The sequence below is a fragment of the Micromys minutus genome, assembly GCF_963924665.1.
Source record: "Micromys minutus genome assembly, chromosome: 17".
NCBI classification, from domain to species: Eukaryota; Metazoa; Chordata; class Mammalia; order Rodentia; family Muridae; genus Micromys; species Micromys minutus.
The window spans coordinates 36,769,203-36,789,363 of record NC_137952.1 but is presented as its reverse complement, the minus strand read 5'-3'; the positions used below and the strand labels follow the sequence as shown (position 1 = coordinate 36,789,363).

General features: G+C 45.3%; 1 protein-coding gene across 1 annotated transcript; it reads left to right on the top strand.

Moving 5' to 3' along the window:
- Positions 1 to 12,295: 12,295 nt before the first annotated feature.
- On the top strand, positions 12,296 to 19,703 carry SNRPB (small nuclear ribonucleoprotein polypeptides B and B1). The gene is made up of 7 exons (XM_080931053.1): positions 12,296 to 12,433; positions 14,367 to 14,518; positions 16,170 to 16,281; positions 17,637 to 17,789; positions 18,187 to 18,325; positions 18,633 to 18,758; positions 19,415 to 19,703. Exons 1-7 carry the CDS (start codon positions 12,431 to 12,433, stop codon positions 19,423 to 19,425), a joined length of 696 nt encoding a protein of 231 aa, XP_080787179.1. The 5' UTR covers positions 12,296 to 12,430; the 3' UTR covers positions 19,426 to 19,703.
- The last annotated feature ends 458 nt before the right edge of the window (positions 19,704 to 20,161 follow it).

The window sequence follows — 20,161 nt, the reverse complement described above, 5'->3', positions numbered from 1 at the left end:
TTTAGGGAGGAATGCGTGGGCATGTGGTTAAATGTGTGTAGTGTATAAAGAATCATGTGTGCACCTATGCATGGTACTGTTTTTCTCTTTCTCCCTTTTCCTTTTGAGACAGGATCTCTCATTGAGTTTGGACTAGGTTCACAGCTAGTAAGTGTCAGCCACCTACCTCTTTGCTCACATTGTCATGTTTGACTTTTATGTGGATGTGGAGGATTAAAACTCAGATCCTCTGCTTACATAGCCAATGCTCTTATCTAGAAGGAAATCTCTCTATCTCATATTCCAAAATTATTGTTGGGAATTTTAGGGTCAAAGTTCAGGCTCTGTGGTCCAGGTAGTGTTGGAGATCTTGCCCTGGTGGTAGACTGACCAACTCAGCTACCACCTAGGCCCAGACCCAAGGCTTTGAGATGACTCAACATCTACCCCATCTATTTTTTTTTCTTTTGTTGGGGGTGGGAGATTGCAAGGACAGAGAGCAGGTACAAAGAGTTTGAGGCACATGATGTGAAATTCACAAAGAATCAATACAACAACATTAAAAGAAAAAAACCCAAGTTCTGGCAGTTCCAATAAGCTAATTGTAAATGTTCCTTTTATTCACCAGGTATAATTGCTGTGTTAGAAGCTTATTGCTGAACAAGCTCCTTCTTTCTAGTTCTTTCTGAACTCTGGTTGTTAAAACTCAGCTGTCTGGCTCCTCTCCAAGCTGACTGATGCAAACTGGCTTCTCTCAGCTTCTCACTGAACTGCTCTTCTTAGAAAAACTGCCTCTGGCTGCAGGAACTGAACTGCTCTGCACTGAGATGCCCTCCTTTCCTGACTCACTCTGCTGTTCTTTAAAGTCACCTCTTTCCTGTGCTGCTCTAGTGGGCATATCCTATCTCTGTCAAATCATTCTCTGATTTGTTACTTTGTCTGCCCCTTAGTTACATGTCATTTTCAAACATGGCTGCTTCCTTCTACAAGCTAACCTTACCTTTGCTGTTAGAGATTTAAAGGTGTGTACTAAGGGTGTGTCTGTATTTCAACCAGACTATACTGTAGTATAGTTTACTATTACTATATTGTAATCTAGAGCGTGCCTGCATTCCAGCCAGATCACAGAGACCCAGAAGGTCTTTGGGTGTTCCTGGATTAAACTTTCTCTGCAGTTAAGTGTGGTTCTTCATGTTCAGTACGCCAATTAAAGCGATGAGTAACACCGAAAGGTAGAGGAAGACTTATTCAGTGTGGTCACCTTGGGAAGAGGAGCAAAGAAAGGTTACCCAGTGAATTCCCAAGTCTGTCTTTAGGGTACTAACATAGTGTTTAGACACAAATAGAGGGTAGAGCTATATCCTGTAAGGTGGTCTGAGGAGTGGTCAGAGCTGTGTGAATCCCTTGATGTAGAACAGCTAAGGTCCTCTTCTGGTTGGCACTGACTCTCAGCCTTTTCCTCCTTAGAGCATGAGATTCCCAGGGAAAACTTGCCTGGAGTCCATTGTTTCAACAGTCTGGTAATACAAGTGTCTCCCTTTAAAATATCTCTTTCTGTGGCCAGAATAGTTACATCTCATCAAGATCCACCTTTTATTTTAGGTGATTTCAGCATGAACAGATGTAAAAACCTCTTGAGTTCACACATTTGTCACTCAGGAGGAAAATCACTCACTGAGAAGAGCAAAGCAAAGGTGGGTGCCACAGAGCCTCGGCTCCCATCCTTTCAGAAAAACGTCTCCTTTGTTTCTGAACACAGCCCTTCGCTAATTAAAATTTAGTTTACACTGATTGCAAATTCGACTTCATAGAAATAAGCATCGCCTCAGTAAGTAACTGTCCTGGAGAGGTGCTCATAGAGGACATTATCAGAACAGGGAACGCCATTACTGCTAGAGCTAAAGGTCCTGAGTTCTCTACTAATTCTCTTTCATTATGTGATCAGAGGAAGCCAAATGCACAAGAGGAGCAACCAATATAACATACAACACCAAATGAATGTTTCAGGGTGTCACTAAATTCTTTATCAACAAATACTTCTTGCATTAATTTGTTAATTTATCCCTCCAATTAAAAGTTTATATGTATATAATTAGCTATGAGTGTCTGCTTACTAAACATCCAGTGCCACTCACAGAACCTTGTAAACCAGTACAGTGGAGGGATCCAGTTGCCTGCAGGTGACACTTTCTCTGGACAGCGCGATCCGGTGCTATTGTTAGGTTGTTGCTACGCATTTGCCAACCACAGCAAAGAGCTGATTGCTAGGTATCTTGTGGTGCATTGGAGGACGAGGCTGGGGAGATTTGGATGAAAGCAGCATGTTCTCACACAATTTGAGGTGTGAAGTATGAGCAGGCAGGCTCGTTGGAGTGGTGCTGGTCTCTTAGGCTTTCTTGATTAGCACTAAAGATGGGGCACAAGAATTCTGGTGGAGACTCCTGGGGAGGTTGCTGGTGGTGATTTCAGACTCTTAGAATGTTAGACCCACCCCATAATCCAAATCTGGGAAGAATGCAGAGTTCTCAAACCAAGAGACAGATGTAACCTGAGAAAAGCCAAGTAACAAAACTCACAATGAAACTCATGGCCAGATGCCAACCACGGATCTTGTTTGACTGTTATTTATTTTTACTTTTTGTGTATAGGCATTTATATTTGCATAAAGCTGTGTATACCTCAGAGACCAGAAGATTTCAGATACCCTGGAATTAGAGTTACAGACTGTTGTTAGCTGCCATATGAGTGCTAGGAATTGAACATGAGTCCTTGGGATGAATAACCAATGCTCCAAATTGCTGGGACATCTCTTCAGCCCCAAGATCATGGTTTTTGTTTGTTTGTTTGTTTGTTTGTTTTTTGTTTTTTTTGTTATTCTGCTGCTGTTGTCTGTCTGTCTTCCTCTCTTTTGTCTGCTCATTCTCTCCCTCACCATTCTAGGAGACAGGGAGAGAAAAAAGCCCATGATCCCGAGGCTGTGCTGTTTCTGCTTACACAGGGCACAGAGACAATCCATAACTGGAATTCCCTCAGGGCAAATGTGTTCTGTAATATTGTACCCTACTGAGGAGTCACCTGAATCAGTCGGGGCCTTATTCCTATTGGTCTCTACCATGAGTGGACCATAAACAAGGTACTGAAAAATTTTCTGTCTCCTTTTCTTCAGCTGTCATGTGGATGCCATTCTGTTCTGACTTCTAGGGTCTCTCAGGGATTGAGATGCTGTGGCAATAACCATCCCTATTATGGTTTCATATTATCTTTTCCCAAAGGTTCATGTGTTGTAAATTTGGTCCCTGACATTACAGTACTGTGAGGTCTTGTAGTAGTTAAGAGATAGGACTTCATGGGAGAGATTGTAAGGTCATGGGAGTGTCTGAAGAGACTACTCCAGCTGCTGAAGAGAGGAGCAGGTTATTTTAAAGTAAGGTCGTGCTCCCTGTGTGACCTCTTCTCCATATGTGGCGTATCAGCATGTGATGTTGTGTTATTACGCACCAAACATGGCTGCCCAAAGTCAAGTGCCTACCCAACATAAAATGGGCTAAGAACATTTGAAATCTGAAGTTAGAAAGTAGGCGCAATTGTGGAATTTCTGGTTCACTGTCTGTTTGTTCACAGCTCTGGCTCCTACAGTGTGTCTGGGGTGCACAGGCAAACTTCCTGTCCTCTGTTTCTATCCCATCTGGCTTTAGGCGAGGAACGGCTTCTACAATTTCATCCCACAGAGTAGCGCTAGACTGAGCTGTGTGTATTATCACCAATGACCAATAATTTGGCGATCACCTAGTGCAGTTGTAGCAGAAACCATAGCAGAAATCCAAAACAGGGAGAATTTAACAGCTTTAAGTTTCTTAGTCACTTCTGTCATAGGACAGACCCTCTTCGAAAGTGTCATTTGGCAGTCTAGAAACTACTTATACTCTGTTCCTATAGCTTTCTCTTTGTTAGGAGACATGCCCACTTGGCTGGCAAGCTGGGATGCAGGCAGGGTATCCAGGCTGGACTGGGTAAAGGAAGGGGACTCTCTGGGGAACAGGTCAGCTTCAAAAGACATATGTGTCTGAGTAAAAAGACACCAAGTAGGCTCCAGTACAATCACATTTGGGTTTTGTCCAGAAATAGAAACTGGGGCTCTGTCTTGAGATACGTGAAGACCTCCTTCTAGGAATATAGGAATTTTCAAAGACCTCTTTGAAAAAATACAGGCTGTATTGGAACATGCTGGAAGTCTAGAGAGCAGGAGGAGGAGGCTTGTGAAATTATATCATAGAATTTGGAAAAGTCAGCGACTCTTAATTGCTCACAAGGTTGAGGCCATGTCTGTAGGTGGCTCCCACATGGGTGTCACCCCCAAGATTTTCAAAAGGCTCAAAGAAATAGGAGCTTTAAGTTTCTGGTCATGGAGAGTCTTAACTCTGGACAGGTGAATCTACAGTGACAAGCCTTGTACTGTCATAGAAATAATATGTCTTCCCAGGGAGGAATCACTTGGCACACTTAGAGATTAATGAAGAAAAACTCTTTAATACTGTTTGTTCTGCTCGGGCTATAATGCTCAACAAAGAGCCAGACTTAAAAGGAAGAAAGACTTATATACACCCCAGGCTTGTGCATTCCACTTCAGCTGCCACCCTTCAATCTCTTGTTCAGTCCCAGGCCCCAGGTTTTTTGCTCAGAACAATTTAGAGACAGGTGACTGCAAGTCTAACTACTTGGGCAGATGGGAGATTTAATACAACACAGATATTGGCAGCATTGTTTCTTAAGCACACCCGCATTGTTCTTTTCAAATAATTGCTACCTGGGGTTATCCATCTCGCCCATCTGACAGCCCTGTATGCACAGTGTCTTCCGGTAACATGCTCTTCAGTGGCTCCTTGAAAGCCATCAAGGTCTGGGACATCATGGGCAACTGAGCTAAAGCTGAAGAAGGAACTCACAGGCCTCAACCACTGGGCGCAGGCCTTGGTGGCAGCACAGAGTTATCTATACAGCGGCTCTTAGGGGACAATCAAGATCTGGGACATTCGGAGCCTTGACTGCATCCATGTCCTGCAGACATCTGGTGGCAGTGTGTATTCCATTGCTGTGACGAATCACCACATTGTCTGTGGCACCTACGAGAACCTCATCCATGTATGGGATATTGAATCCAAGGAGCAGGTGCAGACCCTAAGGGGCCATGTGGGCACAGTATGTGCCCTGGCAGTCATTTCAACACCAGAGCAGACCAAGGCCTTCAGAGCATCCTATGACTGGTCCCTCAGGGTCCGGAGTCCAGACAACATGATCTGCACACATTCACTGCCGAGTCATCAGAGCAGTGTAACTGCACTGGCTGTATCCTGGGGCCGGCTCTTCTCAGGGACTGTGGCTAGCACCGTGAAGGTTTGGACATGATAACAGAATCCAGGCCAAGCTTGACTCCCTCTGGGTCTGTGAGTCAGGCTGGACCTCCACAATGGCCTCGGAATATCTGCCTGTCTTGTGGAGACAGGTGGACGGGCTCAGTCAGCTAGGCAGTGTCATCTCTGCCTATGTTTGACTAGGGATCTTTCATAAGACTCCACTCTTACTTCTACCAGAGAAACGCCCAGGCCCTTCTCTGGGCGCCAGGTACGATGCTCGCCCGGCCCCGAAATTCATATCACTCCACAGACTTTTCTTTTGAGACAGGGTCTCACTATGTAGCTCTGGCTGGCCTGGAACTCACTGTCAACCAGGCTGGCCTCAAACTCACAGATCTGCCTGCCTCTGCCTCCCAAGTGCTGGGAGTAAAGATGTGTGCCACCACTCCTGGCAGGACCCAGATGGACCATGGGTCCTTCTTATTCACCTTTTCTACTGGTTTTAGACTGTATATAGATTTTATTACTTCTTTGTTGAAATACAAGCTGCATAGACTGTGGGAAGAGAGGGGGGAAGGGAGGGAGGGAGAGGGGGGAGAGAGAGAGGGGGGGAGGGGGACCTGGGGCCTTCATGGTAGGCCAGGACTTAACACTGACTGTGACCCTACACTGCCCCCTCGAGCTGGAAGCATGTTCTTTGGGGATGAATCTAATCGCTAGGCTAGTGAATCCTGGTGAACAAAAGTTTACATCCTAGCATGGTAAAAGTCACTTATCTCTAACAGGCCTGGTTAGCATATTACCTCTGGGGTATTTGAGAGGCGGTGCTCCCTTAGCTAAATTCCACTGTGTGACTTACTGTCTCCTAAGGAAATTAGCACATTCTGGAATGTTAGTTAATTCTGTGCTTGAGTTTCTTCTATAGCTTGACAATAGTTACAAATTGGCTACAAGGACTAAACAATTCCTCAGCGGGTGGCCTGGTAAAACACAGTTCCAGATTTTCCATGTGGAAGGAACAGCGGCTTGTTTTCTGGACTCCATAATCTTTTTCCCAGGGTGGTTGTGAAGCCTTCATATAAAGCCTGTTGAACCTCCAAGGGACATATTAAAAATGAACAAGGGTAAAATTGAGACCTATCACAAACCTGCTGGGCATGCTTAGCCGGGTGTAATGGGTAGTATGAAGAACCAATTCTCTAGATGATTGGGTATGGGTTACTTTGGAAGAATAGGCAGAATCTGTGTCATAATAAGTCCCGTTCTTGCCTCCACCTGGGAAATCCTAGTGAGGGAGGTTTACTCAGCGTTTTGGACTGATGTGGAATACCTCAAGTGGTCCAGACCCATGATCTCTGTGTCTGGCCACCTACTCCCACCTGTGAACCAGGTAGCTTCATGTAGGAAAAGTGGTGACTCTTGTAAATGTGGTGTAGCTCTCTAGGGAGAATGTCAATCATTTCTACATGAGAATCCAACAGAGAGACCTCCGGGTTATGATCTGGCAGTAAGGTGAGAGAGAGAGGAGAGAGACAGACAGACACACACACACACACACACAGAGGGAGAGAGAGAGAGACAGAGACAGACAGAGACACACAGAGAGACAGAGAAACAGAGACAGACAGAGAGACAGAGAGAGAAACAGAGAGAGAGCACACACTGGTGTTTCTGATTCTGCTGAGACTTCAGAAGGAAACCTTTGAATTTAAAGAACCTGGTGAAGCATTTCAGCTGTCACACCAACCAAGATAGCCACTGTCTGAGGTGAGGCAGAGAAGCCCCATGCCACCAGGTCTAAAGAGTTGGAGAGATAAACAACTGGGCCCTGAAATTTGGACTAAAACTCCCCGTATTAGTCCCTGCCTTAACGCAGCAGAGTTCTGCGTTTCTCTGTGGCCTAGATTTCTGCAGCGGTCTGTTACTGTGCTCTTGAAAGAGAATCCAGAAGGAACACAGCAGTGGAGCAGGCAGTCAGGAGCTTAGTTAGAGAAAACAAAAAAGCCTGAGAAATATGTGTATCTATCAGAGGTAGATAGCCAAGATTCCAGAAACCTCTGAGCCCTGTGATCTCCCTGTTTGCATTATGGAAACTTTCTATCATGTCTTTCCCCTTCTCAGACGTTACCAATGTGGTCTCCCCGGCGGTGCCTCAGCACAGCAGCTGAGAAGTAACGAAGATGGTCCGGAGAGTAATGGCGACAGGAGTGGCTATTAGTAACCGGTCAGAAATGGGTTCCTCATAGTCCAGCAACAGTCAGGGTATTTGTCCTATTGCAGGCTGGCCGTGCCTCACAAAGGAGAGAGGGACACCCCACTTTCTGTCATCAGCTACTCTGCAGATAAGACAGGATCTCAGGGGAGGACTATATCCCTGTAAATGTGGGAACTCCCCAATGCAATGTGAGCCACAGACAGAGAGCAGGGAAGGAGCCTTTAATCGAAGCTAGGTTATTTTCTTTAAACTGAAATTATCTTGACATTTCTAATATTTTTCATCAGTGCCAGCCAAGCAAAACAAAACAAAACAAAACACAACACAACACCAGCCCTACCATCTTGACAAATTTTCCTGACAGTTTTCCTTTCTATAAAATCCTGGTGTGTGTATAAGTTGTCTTGACAAAATAGTATTTTTTAAACCTCATATATGATGCACTTTATATCAGAGAATGAGTCTGTGATCATTACAATGATTTCTAATTTTTAAAAATTTCAATTAATTTAGTGTTTATGGGTGTTTTGCCTGTATGTCTGTGTACCAATGTACACTTGGTGCCAGAGGCCAAAAAAGAGTGACAGACCCCTTAGCACTAGAAGAATGCTCTTCTTTTACTACATGGATTCTGGCGACTGGGACTTAACTTAGTGTCTCAGTTAGGGTTTCATTGCTGTGAAGAGACACCATGACCAAGGCAACTCTTATTAAAGGCAGGTGCCGCTGTCACCACCGCCTGGCTTATTTGCATGAAATTTAATAGTACTTAAAGGAATTTTTGTCATTTAATAACTTAGGATAAAAGCAGAAGGACTAGACCTTGAATCTGGTAAACGACCACTAGCAGAGGCTTACTTGATTTCCGAGGCGTGTGTGTCAACCTGTGAAAAGAATCTTAGACTAAATATACTTTGCAACATTGGAGATAGACCCGGATAAACTAGTAAAATGATAAAAACACCAAGATTGGGTTTTAGTACTGAATATACTGGCAAAGAAACTTGAGAGGGTAGAAAATATGGAGGAGACGCCACAGAGCCCTGGAGAGGTGCCCTGCGGATCAAAATGGAAGTGGGATGAGCTGCAGTGAAGGAAGATGCTCTCGGGAGGTCAGAAGCACTGTGGTTGTCTGCACAACGTTCTATAGCAGAACTACATGGTAGCTGTAGGTTCATCTAAGCACCGGCCCATGGGCCACTCCTGAATTACCCCGAGAAGGCGTATACCCCTCCCATGTCCCTAGATGCCTTTACTGTTCCCATCACTGGACCCTTGCATTATACACTTCTTTTTTCCTCAGGAGAGCACAGGCTTCTTGAGAAAGGAAACTCTTTTCACCAATAACAGTTCATGGTATTAATAGTAAATACATTTTTGTTTTGCTTTTTTTTTTTTTTTTTCAGACAGGGTTTTGTGTGGCCCAGGCTGGCCGTGACTTTGGTACGGAGCTGAAGCTGGCCTTAACTCCTGATCCTTCTGTCTCTACCGCTCAAGGGTTGGGGTATGTGCATGAACATGTCATGTGTCTGGCTCTAACACACAGCTTTGTCAGATGCACCTTATCTATATTTTCATTCTGATTCTGACGCCCAGGGCATGCTAATCTGTCTTGCTGGGCTTCCATGTCTCTATCTGTAGGCTCACAGAAATGAGACAAGAGAGATATCTTGTAGACATGGTGCGAAGGGGGCAGAGTTCTGAAGAGGTATCATGCCCTTGCCACGGTTGAGAAGCAACAAAGGGACCAGTGCAACTGGAGACTGGGGAAAGAGCGGGATGTTGAAGGAGGTGAGGTTAAGGAGAGGGCAGGCTGGGTTTTTCCCATGAGTCTTGGGAAGTCAGTGGGAGGTAGAGAGCAGGATATGCAATCACCTGAGAGAATCCCAGTTTAATCTAGAAGGACCCTCCAGGCTGCGCTGAGAGCAAGAGTAAGCAAAGAGAACAGTTACAGACTCATTTGGTAATCCAAGTCAGAGAGGCTGGTGGCTAAAACTAGCAATCACAGCAGAACCAATAACAGTAGTCCTATTCAGGGTAAGCTGACTGGGGGCTGGACAGTCTTCTGATGGGTAGATTATAAGCAGAAGAAAGAATTGGCTATGGTTCACGTTCTCTTTACTTTGTTCTGCTCTTTTGAGTAGCCCAGGCTGGTTTTCAACTCCTTGTGCACCCATTTCACTCTGAGTGCTAGGATGGTAGACGTAGCTTACCAAGTCCTGTTCATATGGTGTTGGGGATTGAACCCAGGACTTTGTGTGTTCTACACAATCAGTCTACCCAACATGCCACATTCCTAGCCCCATTCCTTGTTCTCTTAACATGACAAAACTTCTGAGATGGGAAGGAAAGAGAATAAGGCCAAGAATTCAGTGTTCAACAGGTTAAATTTAGTATATCTTCTGGGCAGCTACTAAGCAAGTGACTTTATATAAAAGACCAACAAAAACAAAAAAACCAAGGTCAGAGGAATAAGTTAGAAAGTTCTAGGCATGTAGGCAATGATTAAAAAGTAATGGAGCCAAATGAGATTATTTCATTAATTTATTAATAAACAAGCATCGACTAAGCCTAGTATGCTAAGCAGTATTCTAAATAATAAGCAGTAGTATACAAAGAAAAATCCACACTGCATCGGAGTTTACGTCCTACTGGGGCAATAACTTAAAAACATATTCAGTACTCTCTAATCCAGGTTTCAGGTACCTGTTGTCTATCAGTCTGAAAACAGTGAAAGGACTTAACTATGATTCATGTTCTCATTACTTTGTTCTGTGTTATTATTATTATTTTTTTGAGTAGCCCAGGCTGTTTTTATTTTTCCAATAAACGAAAATTCCAGAAACAAGCAATAATGTTCTACTATGTCATGCACCATTCTGAGTAGCACAAAGAAATACTATGTTTTTGCCTTGACCTCTGTGCAGTTATCCACACCGTATATGGTGACTCAGTAGTCACCAAACTGGCAAGATTTACATCGCAGGGCTGGTGTTCAGGTGGTTTCAGCTATTTTTGTGTTTGTTTTTGTTTCATTCTGTTTTTGTTTTGCAAGATAGGTTTTCTCTGTGTAGCTCTGGCTGTCTTGGAACTTGATCTGGCCCCAAACTCAGAGATTCACTGCCCCTGCCTCCTGAGTGCTGGGATTAAAGGTGTGTGTCACCACTGCCTGGCTAAATCCTGTGCTGTTGTTGTTTTCCCAATACATTTTTTATCCACTTTACATGCAGATCATAGCCCTCTATCCAGTCTCCCTAGTTCCACGCTTATAAATCCCTCCCCACAACCTCCCATTGCCTCCTCCTGTACCACTGATGGTCCCAAGGCAGGGTTCCAATCTCACTCAGATGGGAAACTATATCATCATTGGAGGTGGATGCAGAGGTGGGTAGGGAAAGAGGTGAGGAAGGGAACAGATGTGTGTGTGTGTGTGTGTGTGTGTGTGTGTGTGTGTGTGTGTGGTGTGTGCATTGGGGGATGGCGATCTGGTGTATGGAGAGGGCTGGGAGTGAGAGTGGAAATAGCCAGGGTGGGGATCTTTAGGGGTGTTTGGGGTTTTCTCTGGTGACTAGTTGGAAGCCTGGGGCGGGGGTGGGGCTGGGGGTGGGTGCGTGGGGGAGGATAGAGGAAGTCTGTGGAGGTGACTCTAGCTGAGATTCCTACCAGAAGAGGACATAGAGACTGAAGTGGCTCCAGAGGTGGGAAGGGGACATCAATCCACCCATATAACCTTTGACCCCAAGTTTGTCTTGCCTAAATTCCGATTTTTAAGAATAGTCCTAGATCACTTAATTAGTGACGCTGGCTGGCAAGTCAAGGGCACCGGAATATGCTTGCTTTAAGTGAAAAGGATATGCATATCGTAGTATGAATATGTAGAAAAAAATAGCATATACAGGGTTTGTTACTGTGACTTGAGGAGTCTTGGAAGGTATGCTCCTCCAATAATGAGGAGGACTACGTTGTAGCATGTCAGATAGCAATCAATACTAAAGGAAAAAAAAAACAAGCAAAAAGTTAAGCATGAGGAGCCTGAGAAAGTTGCATTGAGAAAGTTCCATTTTCTTTCTTTCTTCTCTCTCTCTCTCTCTCTCTCTCTCTCTCTCTCCCTCCCCCCCCCCCACCCCGTCCCTCCCTCCCTCCCTCCCTCCCTCTCTCTCTCTCTCTCTCTCTCTCTCTTTCTTTTCTAGAAAGGATGGTCAGGGAAATCCTCCCCAGGACTGTCATGTCTGTTTAGATCAAGGTAAGGGCATGAGGGTGTGCATCTACCTCCGAGTTTAGCACTCTTGATGGGACAAAACATACCCAAGCCGCGCGAGAAAAGCTAGAGCAGCGGCTTCCTAGAGCGAGTTCACAAGAGGGCTGGGTGAGAATTGGGGTGGGAGTGGGGTCCCAGGCCACCGGTGTGTGAAACAAGCTGCTCCAGCGGAGACTCTGGGGAGGTGTATGTCCTACTGAGGATCCAAGTTTCATGTTTGCCACCAAGCATAATGGTGTACGCCAGCATCCGGTACTAAGGACGCTGTGGGTAGGAGGAGGATCCGAAGCTCAAGACACAGTGAGACCCAGTCTAAAGCAAAACAAAACGAGGAGGGAAAGCGCAATAAAATCAAAATAAAGGGGGGTCGGGGGGAAACGCCACCATAAAAACAAAACAAAAACAAAACACCAAACAAACCATCAGCTGACACGAATGCTCCGCCCCCTAATTGGCTTCCAGAGACCGGAACTCCATGGCTGAGGCCGCACCGGAAGTAGCTTCACAAGCGGCGGCCTTTCGCAGGCTGCGTTTCCGTTAGCGGCGGCGGGAATCTAGCTGCCGGCTGGCGACTAGGCCTCTGTGGAAGCGAATCCGGTGGGAATCTGAGCCATCCGAGCCGCCACCATGGTGAGAAGGCGCGGGCTGGAGGCAGGGCGCTCGGGGGTGCAGAGTGGGGCGGTAGCGGGCGGCGTCCGCGGCTTGGCGCCGAGCCGTCCGTGGCGGAGAAGGTCGGGATGGAAGCCGCTTAGTCCCGGCGCCGAAGGCCTGGGCTTAACGTGAGGCCTTCCCCGCGTAGAGAGCGGAAGGCCGACCGGGGGACAGAGGCCGATGTGCGACCGTCAAACGTCTCCCGGAGCTACAGCGGTTTTCGGTTCCGCGGCCTCCGTAGCTCTGAACTTCTGCGTCAATGTGTGCTCGGGCTTTTGGAGCAGGCGCGAGCCTCGGGCCGATCGGGGAGCGCCGTGCGACATGGAGGAGTTGTGGAGGTCAAGGCCGGAGACCCGAGTCTGGCAGCGGAGGGAGCGGGAGGGTGGAAGAGAGTGAGTTTGCAAGCAGAGCGTGACCTTGCTACTTAGGTTTTTATGTTGGGGCGCGTCAAGCGCTGGGACTGCACCCTGAACTAAGTTCTGTCTTCACGTGGGTCAAGTTGCTGGCCCAGGCGGTCCTATATGGTAGCTCAGCATTAGGGCAGAAGTAACGGCACGGGGAGGGGCAGGGACGCTTTCTCCCGTAGTTGGGTCTGGGTCCAAGATGGCAAGATGTTTTCAGGAGTCTGGTTGCTGAAGGCCCGGCCTCGCTTTATCCTGTTGGAAGGAAAGTAATCGCTGCAAGATTTTTTTTCCCCACAGGCTTAATGAACTTAAGTTATGTTTGGAAAGATCAAACCAGGGAAAGTGGCCGCTGCTTGAAATCTCAGTTTGTTATGTGTAATTTCTGCACTCCTGATTTTTGAGATCAGTTTTGGCTACAGAGCAAATGTAATAAATACCTCGGATAGCGCCAAAACATTAGTTGTGTAGCTGAAGAAACCCGAGGTATTGAAACAGGATATCACTGTTTTTGGAGAGTTGACTGATCCTTGCTTAATCTTTGCCTGGTAGCCTATTTTACCAGTAAAAATGAATGGGCACTGGGTCCAGTTTTGAGGATCAAATGAAACACAACCCCTTTCAAGGGCCTGGATATACAGGCAGTACTCAATAAAGTATTAGCTGTTACTAGGCAAATGGACCAATGAATGCTGATCTCCATGAACAGAACTATTTAAGGCGATTAAGCAGAAAACACATAATCTGGGGGTCCTAAAGTTAGTCTGGGTAATGCTCACAGGGGTGAACAGCAATTGTGGTTCCTGGTAGAAGGTAGTTGGGGTGACATAATACCAGTTAGACTGTTGGGAAGCTGATATGCTTCTAAGGCAGGTACCTCTGTTCACCTTGGGATGTGTATGGTCTCCCACTTTATTTTTGCAAAGCAACATTGGAAGCCAGGATAGAAACTTGTTGCCTTAATTAAAAAATAAGGGTAAAAAGTTATATATCAGAGTATTAAGTATCCAAACTAATTAACTCCAGCCCAGAAAAGTTAACCCTACTACTCAAAGCCCTGGAGGTATGCTAACCAATTCTTGATTGGAGGACTCCATTTTTGCTTCAGAGCTGATTCAGTCTCTGGTAATAAGCTTTTCCTTAAGTGGATTTCTAGTGACAAATTCCAGTTCTTAGTTGTTTTGATGGAGTTAGATGTTCATAGAGCTGAGTCTGCACAGTGGCAGATGGTGTAATGTCTAGCATGGATGGGTTTGATTACTTTGTGGACACTTTACACTCTCCTGAGACAGAACATAGGCAAAGTCATAGTCTGAGGAAGATCACATTTTCAAGGGAAGGGACAATGGCAGGTTACTGGGCAGAAAGCTAGGCTGGGTGGAATGACGATTCTCAGGTACTCACTGGAAGACAGCTGAACAGTGTTGAGGAATTAGTGTGTGGTGGAGACTTGGAGGGCCAGCCGTGTGGGTGCAGAAGAGCCTCACCTCACTGATGCCCGCTCCTTCCAGACGGTGGGCAAGAGCAGCAAGATGCTGCAGCACATCGACTACAGGATGAGATGCATCCTGCAAGATGGCCGGATCTTCATCGGGACCTTCAAAGCTTTTGACAAGCACATGAATTTGATCCTCTGTGACTGTGATGAGTTCAGGAAGATCAAGTAAGGAGAGGGCTGTTGGGGGGGAGAAGGAACTGAGGAGGAAATGGATGGGCTGGTTGGGCCACGTTTGGGATGGTGACACAGTGCTCCTGCTGGCTCACCTGCTTTTGACGAGTAAGCGGAACGTTGGCCGCTAAGTTCTTATTAGTCCAGCAAACCTTGCTCTCTGAGTCTAGCAAAGTGGAAGTCGGTGAGGAGGGCTGCTAGGCTTTTAACTACTCTGATTTTGCATGCCCCTGGGTACTGGGGTAAAGGGCTCTCGTGTTCTCCCCACAGGTGTGTGAGGGGGGAGAGCTTGATTTTCTGGCCTCATTACCTATTTGTAAAGCTGTAGCCTAAAGGGCTCTCCTAATGCAGCCTGGCCTGAGACTGCTTTAAGAAGCCTCTGACCCTCTTCAGGGTAAGTGCTCTGCTCCCCATGTGGGTTTGGGGCCAGTCATTTCTGTTGGCATTTTCTAAAAACTTGGAAATATTTTCTGCTTTGCTGCAGTTCTGTAAATTACTAGCTACTTCAGGCCTGTTAAACAATGTGGTCTATTTCAGTCCTGTTTTATATATTCAGGACATCTCGAGGCTCAGCAAGGTGGTGAGCACCTTGTCATAAGACATGCTTGTGCTATGCAGCATTCATATTATGTATATACTGACTGAATTCCCTTAGATTCTTTTTGAGATTGTTTTCTTTTGTGGCCCGAGATGAAGTGTAGAATAAAAATGCAGAGATGCTTGAGTGACTGGTAGGTGTTGGAGTGGGGCCAGCAGAACAGTGCAGAACTTTCACTTTAAAAACAAAACTGATTTTAAAGATGTTGAAAAAATGTTTTCAAAATAAAGTTAATGAGAAAAAAACCTTAACTATCTGTTATTTTTCCATATGAAAAGCTAATACAGGCTCATTTAACAAGACAGTATGAGCTAAAAATAGAAAATCAAGTTTTGTTTTTTTGTTTTTTGTTTTTTAATCAGGATGTTTTGTCTTTATGGCTTCCTGCTTCGATCTTGTAGTTAGTTTTCCTAGTTTACACTCTCATTCATTGTCTGGTTTGGGGTGAGCTCTGGGGTGAGGTCATCCTTGTGAAAAGTCCACATCTGTGTATGGAATCTCTTCCCTTCCTCTCTTCCTCTATAAGGTGAAGGCAGGAATTGTACACTGTGTGGGTGTGGAGCACTTTTGATAAATAATTGTCTATCCTGCCTCTTTTTGTGAAATCTTAGGCTGAAGGGAAGGAACAAGGTAATAGCTAAGACAGCCGGGAAAGGATTTGCCTTTGGCTGTGGAAGCATCTTTGCCAGGGCTGGGCTTTCTTGCTGCTTTTCCTGTTTCCTGGTTTGTGCATCTTCTTGGCTTGGTAGAAAACAGCCAGCTACCTCCATAAAGAGATCACAGCCTGGGATACTGTCTTGAGGACCTGTTTTATAAGCTTTATATACCATTTTTCACGTCATGCAACACACAGCCAGCCTTGGTTCCTAGACAGATAAACCTAACTGTTCCCTACCTGCTTTTTTTTTTTTTTTTTTAAGATGTATTTAGTATATTTATATGAGTACACTGTAGTTGTTTTCAAACATCCAAAAGAGGGCATCTGATCTTGTTCTCTACCTTCTAATACTTGCTTTTTTTTTTTTTTCCTAAAAAATTCAATTTTAGGCCAAAGAACTCCAAACAAGCAGAAAGGGAAGAGAAGCGAGTCCTTGGTCTGGTATTGCTTCGGGGAGAGAACCTGGTATCCATGACAGTAGAAGGACCTCCTCCTAAAGATGTAAGTCCCTCCCGAATACCAGGCTCTGTCAGGTACTCTGGCCATGTACTCTTACATACAGTAAATGAAATCATAAGACAGCTGCCTTACCATTAAGTGGAGAGACAGCTAAATCTTCAATCTATCGATTTAATCCTCCACCCCCAGAGGGATCCTAATAATCAGGGGAGCTGCCTGAGGCCATGTTGGTCACTCAACAGTTCCATAAGTATATATAACAATGAGTGAAAAGGGGGAGGAAAGGGAAAGGGGTAACTAATTATAATCTCAGAAAATTAATTTAAAATAACAGTCCTGCTGGGTACTGCTGTGCAAGCCTTCAGTCCCAGCAGAGGCAAGTGGATCTATGAGTTCAGGGCTACATAGTAAGACCCTGTCTCAAACAAAAACAATAAGACAGCTCCAGATAATAGAATTTATGGATGCTTTGGTAGTTATAGAATATTAGTATTTATTATTTATTACCTGTGCATCAGGAATGTCAGTATTTTATTTAATCATGAGTAGTTTTTAGTTTGTTTTTTGAAAATAATTCTCACTTTATGGATGAAATAGACTGAGTTTTGGCTTACCTAAGATGCCACAGCTAGTAAATGACAAACCTGACTCTTGTTCCCAGATGTTCTTGGTTCTATAAACACAACTCTGCTTTTAATAGAGCTCTCTAAAGAACCTAGCCAAATTTGTTTTCTCTTTATTTTAAGATATTGCTAATCGGAAGATTATTCTTAGCTTGTATTTATATGTGTGTGTATCTGGTTTAATTTTGCTGTGCTTGGGTTGAACCCAGGGCATCATGTATGCTAGGCAAGCACCCTCCCACTGAGTTGTAGCTTCAGCTGCTCTGTGTTCATATTCACACACATGGTTTGTATGTAACACATGAAAACTTTTGTCCTGCCTTGTAATGTTTATAAACATTTCCTGCTTTAAGTCCTGTGAATGACTTCACCTAGCCTCTCAAGTGAGTACAGAGTAGTTTATCTCACTCATTTTGTTATTTTGAACTCTGTATTACAGCCTTTCTCATTTGTAAGTGTGTATAAGAGGTATTATTTGGCCACTGTCACTTATGTATGTGTCTGTCGCCAGGTCAAGTGCTATGTCTTGAGCTTTGACTGACATGGGGATGAATGTAGGTATTGAGTGGCAGGCTTCTCTAGACGTAAGATCTGGTTTTTTAAGGGGTGATAGGTTCTTGGTCTTGCATGGAGGAGGAATGGCATTAGTACATATAGTTAGTGCTTTTTAGATGCCTTAATAGATCTGAGAGGTTTAGCCAGTGCTATTCCAAAGATGTACGTGGAGTTCTTGAAGACACTAAGCATTTCAGCATCTTTCTTTTCTTTTTTCAGACTGGCATTGCCCGAGTGCCACTTGCTGGAGCTGCTGGGGGACCAGGCATTGGCAGGGCTGCTGGCAGAGGAATCCCAGCCGGTGTTCCCATGCCCCAGGCTCCTGCAGGACTTGCTGGGCCAGTCCGAGGTGTTGGAGGGCCATCCCAGCAGGTGAGGTAGCCAAAAGGGTAAGAGATAATCTACAGCTTGGGGAAGAGTCCAGAATGACCAGTCTTATGAGAGTCATGATTGTCAGGCTATTAGTGTCTGTGTGAAGAGATGCACGAAAGGTGTTCTAGTCAGCTGAATTTAGCAGAGTGTTCCTGTGGCATTTCTTCTTTCATGTCACCAGTTTTAACTGAAAGTACCAGTGCTTTTCCCAAGTTGGATTGGGAACCCTTAATATTGATTTCAGGCAAGAGGCTGCAAATTGAGCATTCAGGCTTCCTGGCAATGCATGACTTACATGGCGAGATGGTATGGGCTGTAGCTTTAGGAGACTTGGTGCAGAGCAGTTGGGAGTAGGAAGATGTACTGAACAGTACTTTAATTTCTCTTTGTTTCCTAGGTGATGACCCCACAAGGAAGAGGCACTGTTGCAGCCGCTGCAGCTGCAGCCACAGCCAGTATTGCAGGAGCCCCAACTCAGTACCCACCTGGTCGTGGGGGTCCTCCACCACCTATGGGCCGAGGGGCACCTCCTCCAGGTGAATATCTTGAAAGGTCACTAGTACTAATTAGTCAGAAAATGCCTTAGCTGGATTCATGATGAAATAGATCCTTGACTGAAACTGATGATGAGTTTGTGTAACTAAGCAGGATTACTCTGAGATCCAGCCTGGCTGACAGAACTGGGATCTAGCTGGACAAAAGCCATCAGGAACTCCACTCTTTGGCTCAAGGGCCACTTTGCTTATAGAGGCTGAGAGGATGGATTAGGCCTTCTGACTTGGTAGACAGCTTTGTATGTTTCCTTCCGTCTTTTAGAAAGTCACGTGAGCTTTTTTCCTTCAGGTATGATGGGCCCACCTCCTGGCATGAGGCCTCCTATGGGTCCCCCAATGGGGATCCCACCTGGCCGAGGAACTCCGATGGGTATGCCCCCTCCTGGGATGCGACCTCCTCCTCCAGGCATGCGAGGTAAGTGCCTAAAACACTGACTTTTGTCTTTTCCTAGAATTTACTAGGGCAAGAACTGGAGGTTTGCTTTAGACACATCCATTTTGGGGCCTCAAATTTAGGGAAATGAGTTCTTGGAGGACAGCTATGTCCAGAAAGTATTGTGGAGAGGTGAGCTTTTAACTGGTTGCCCTTGACTCCCTGGTGGAACAGATGTGTATTCATTGCCCAACCCAGAAGCCCTCCACAACCAGAAGCCTAGGATCACAGCAGAGACTGTCTGATGCTCTTGACTAATTAAGAGTATCTCTTTCGCTGGGCTTGGTGGCTCATGCTTTTAATTCCAGCACTCCGGAGGCAGGTGGATCTCTGATTTTGAGGCCAGCCAGGTCTATGCTGTGAGACCGTTGGGCATTTTGACCTTCAGCCCTGTTTGTTATTTCCATGAAGTCATCGTAGTAGGTCTTAAGATAAATAATGGTCAAATTGTATGACCATTTTATTTTGTCTCTGATTTTGCATTTGTAGTTTTTAATCAGATGTAGCCTGGTCAACCCCAGGAATGTCTCCAACTAGCACTGTATATCTCCGTAGTCACTTGCTAGCTACCTGCAGAGTTGGGAAGTTGAGGACTTGAGCTATGGATCATGTACTGACTAAACTTTCTTTTGCTTTAGGTCTGCTTTGATCTTCGAACAGCATTATGTCAGTAGCTCCAAGGAGACGTGGACCCTGTTCCCCAGGGTCAGGTTACCACAGACCTGTTTGCTTGTTACGCTGTCCGTGGAGTCTTACTGGGTTGTCTGGTTTCCCTTTCAGGGCTCCCTCCTTGGGAAATATGCCCTCCGAGGCCTCATCTTGGTCCTCCTCAGCTCCTTGCCTGTTTCTCAAGAGGCTGTACATAGTCCTTCTTTTTCTGTGGCCTATGAAGCTGGTTTATAATAAACTAAGAGACTGTTATACATACACTTGATGCATCCATTTGTTACTAGAGTACCTAATAGTTAAAGGTTACCTTAGAAATTTTAACCCTACTTTTAGCTATTTCCCACTAATATTTTACTGTTTGAACTAAGAAAATTACAAAACTGAACCAGAATGAAGCCTTTTGCCTATCAGTTTGCCAAAAGACCAGTTTGAGGAAATAAATATGCTGTTAAGTGTTCCGTCCCTTAGATAGACAGATAAAAATGAGATTATCTGGAGGGGTTGAGGGTGACTGCCGTTTAACTGCCGAGGGGCTGCACAGCACATACCGTAACCTGACTTATAATGGGATTGCCATGGTTTACCCAGTTTGGATGGATAGTGAGCAGCACTGTAGTACTTAGTACTTACACTAGTGGTGAACCTTGGAGGGGTTGGGTTTCTGGGCATGCAGCCGGCGTTCCTGTAGTCCCATTAGCAGAGGTTATCTCAATGAC

Coding starts and splice junctions, on each gene's coding strand:
- SNRPB (XM_080931053.1), top strand. Junction 14,519..16,169: donor GATGAGTTCAGGAAGATCAA/GTAAGGAGAGGG, acceptor ATTCAATTTTAG/GCCAAAGAACTCCAAACAAG. Junction 18,326..18,632: donor CCGAGGGGCACCTCCTCCAG/GTGAATATCTTG, acceptor TTTTTCCTTCAG/GTATGATGGGCCCACCTCCT.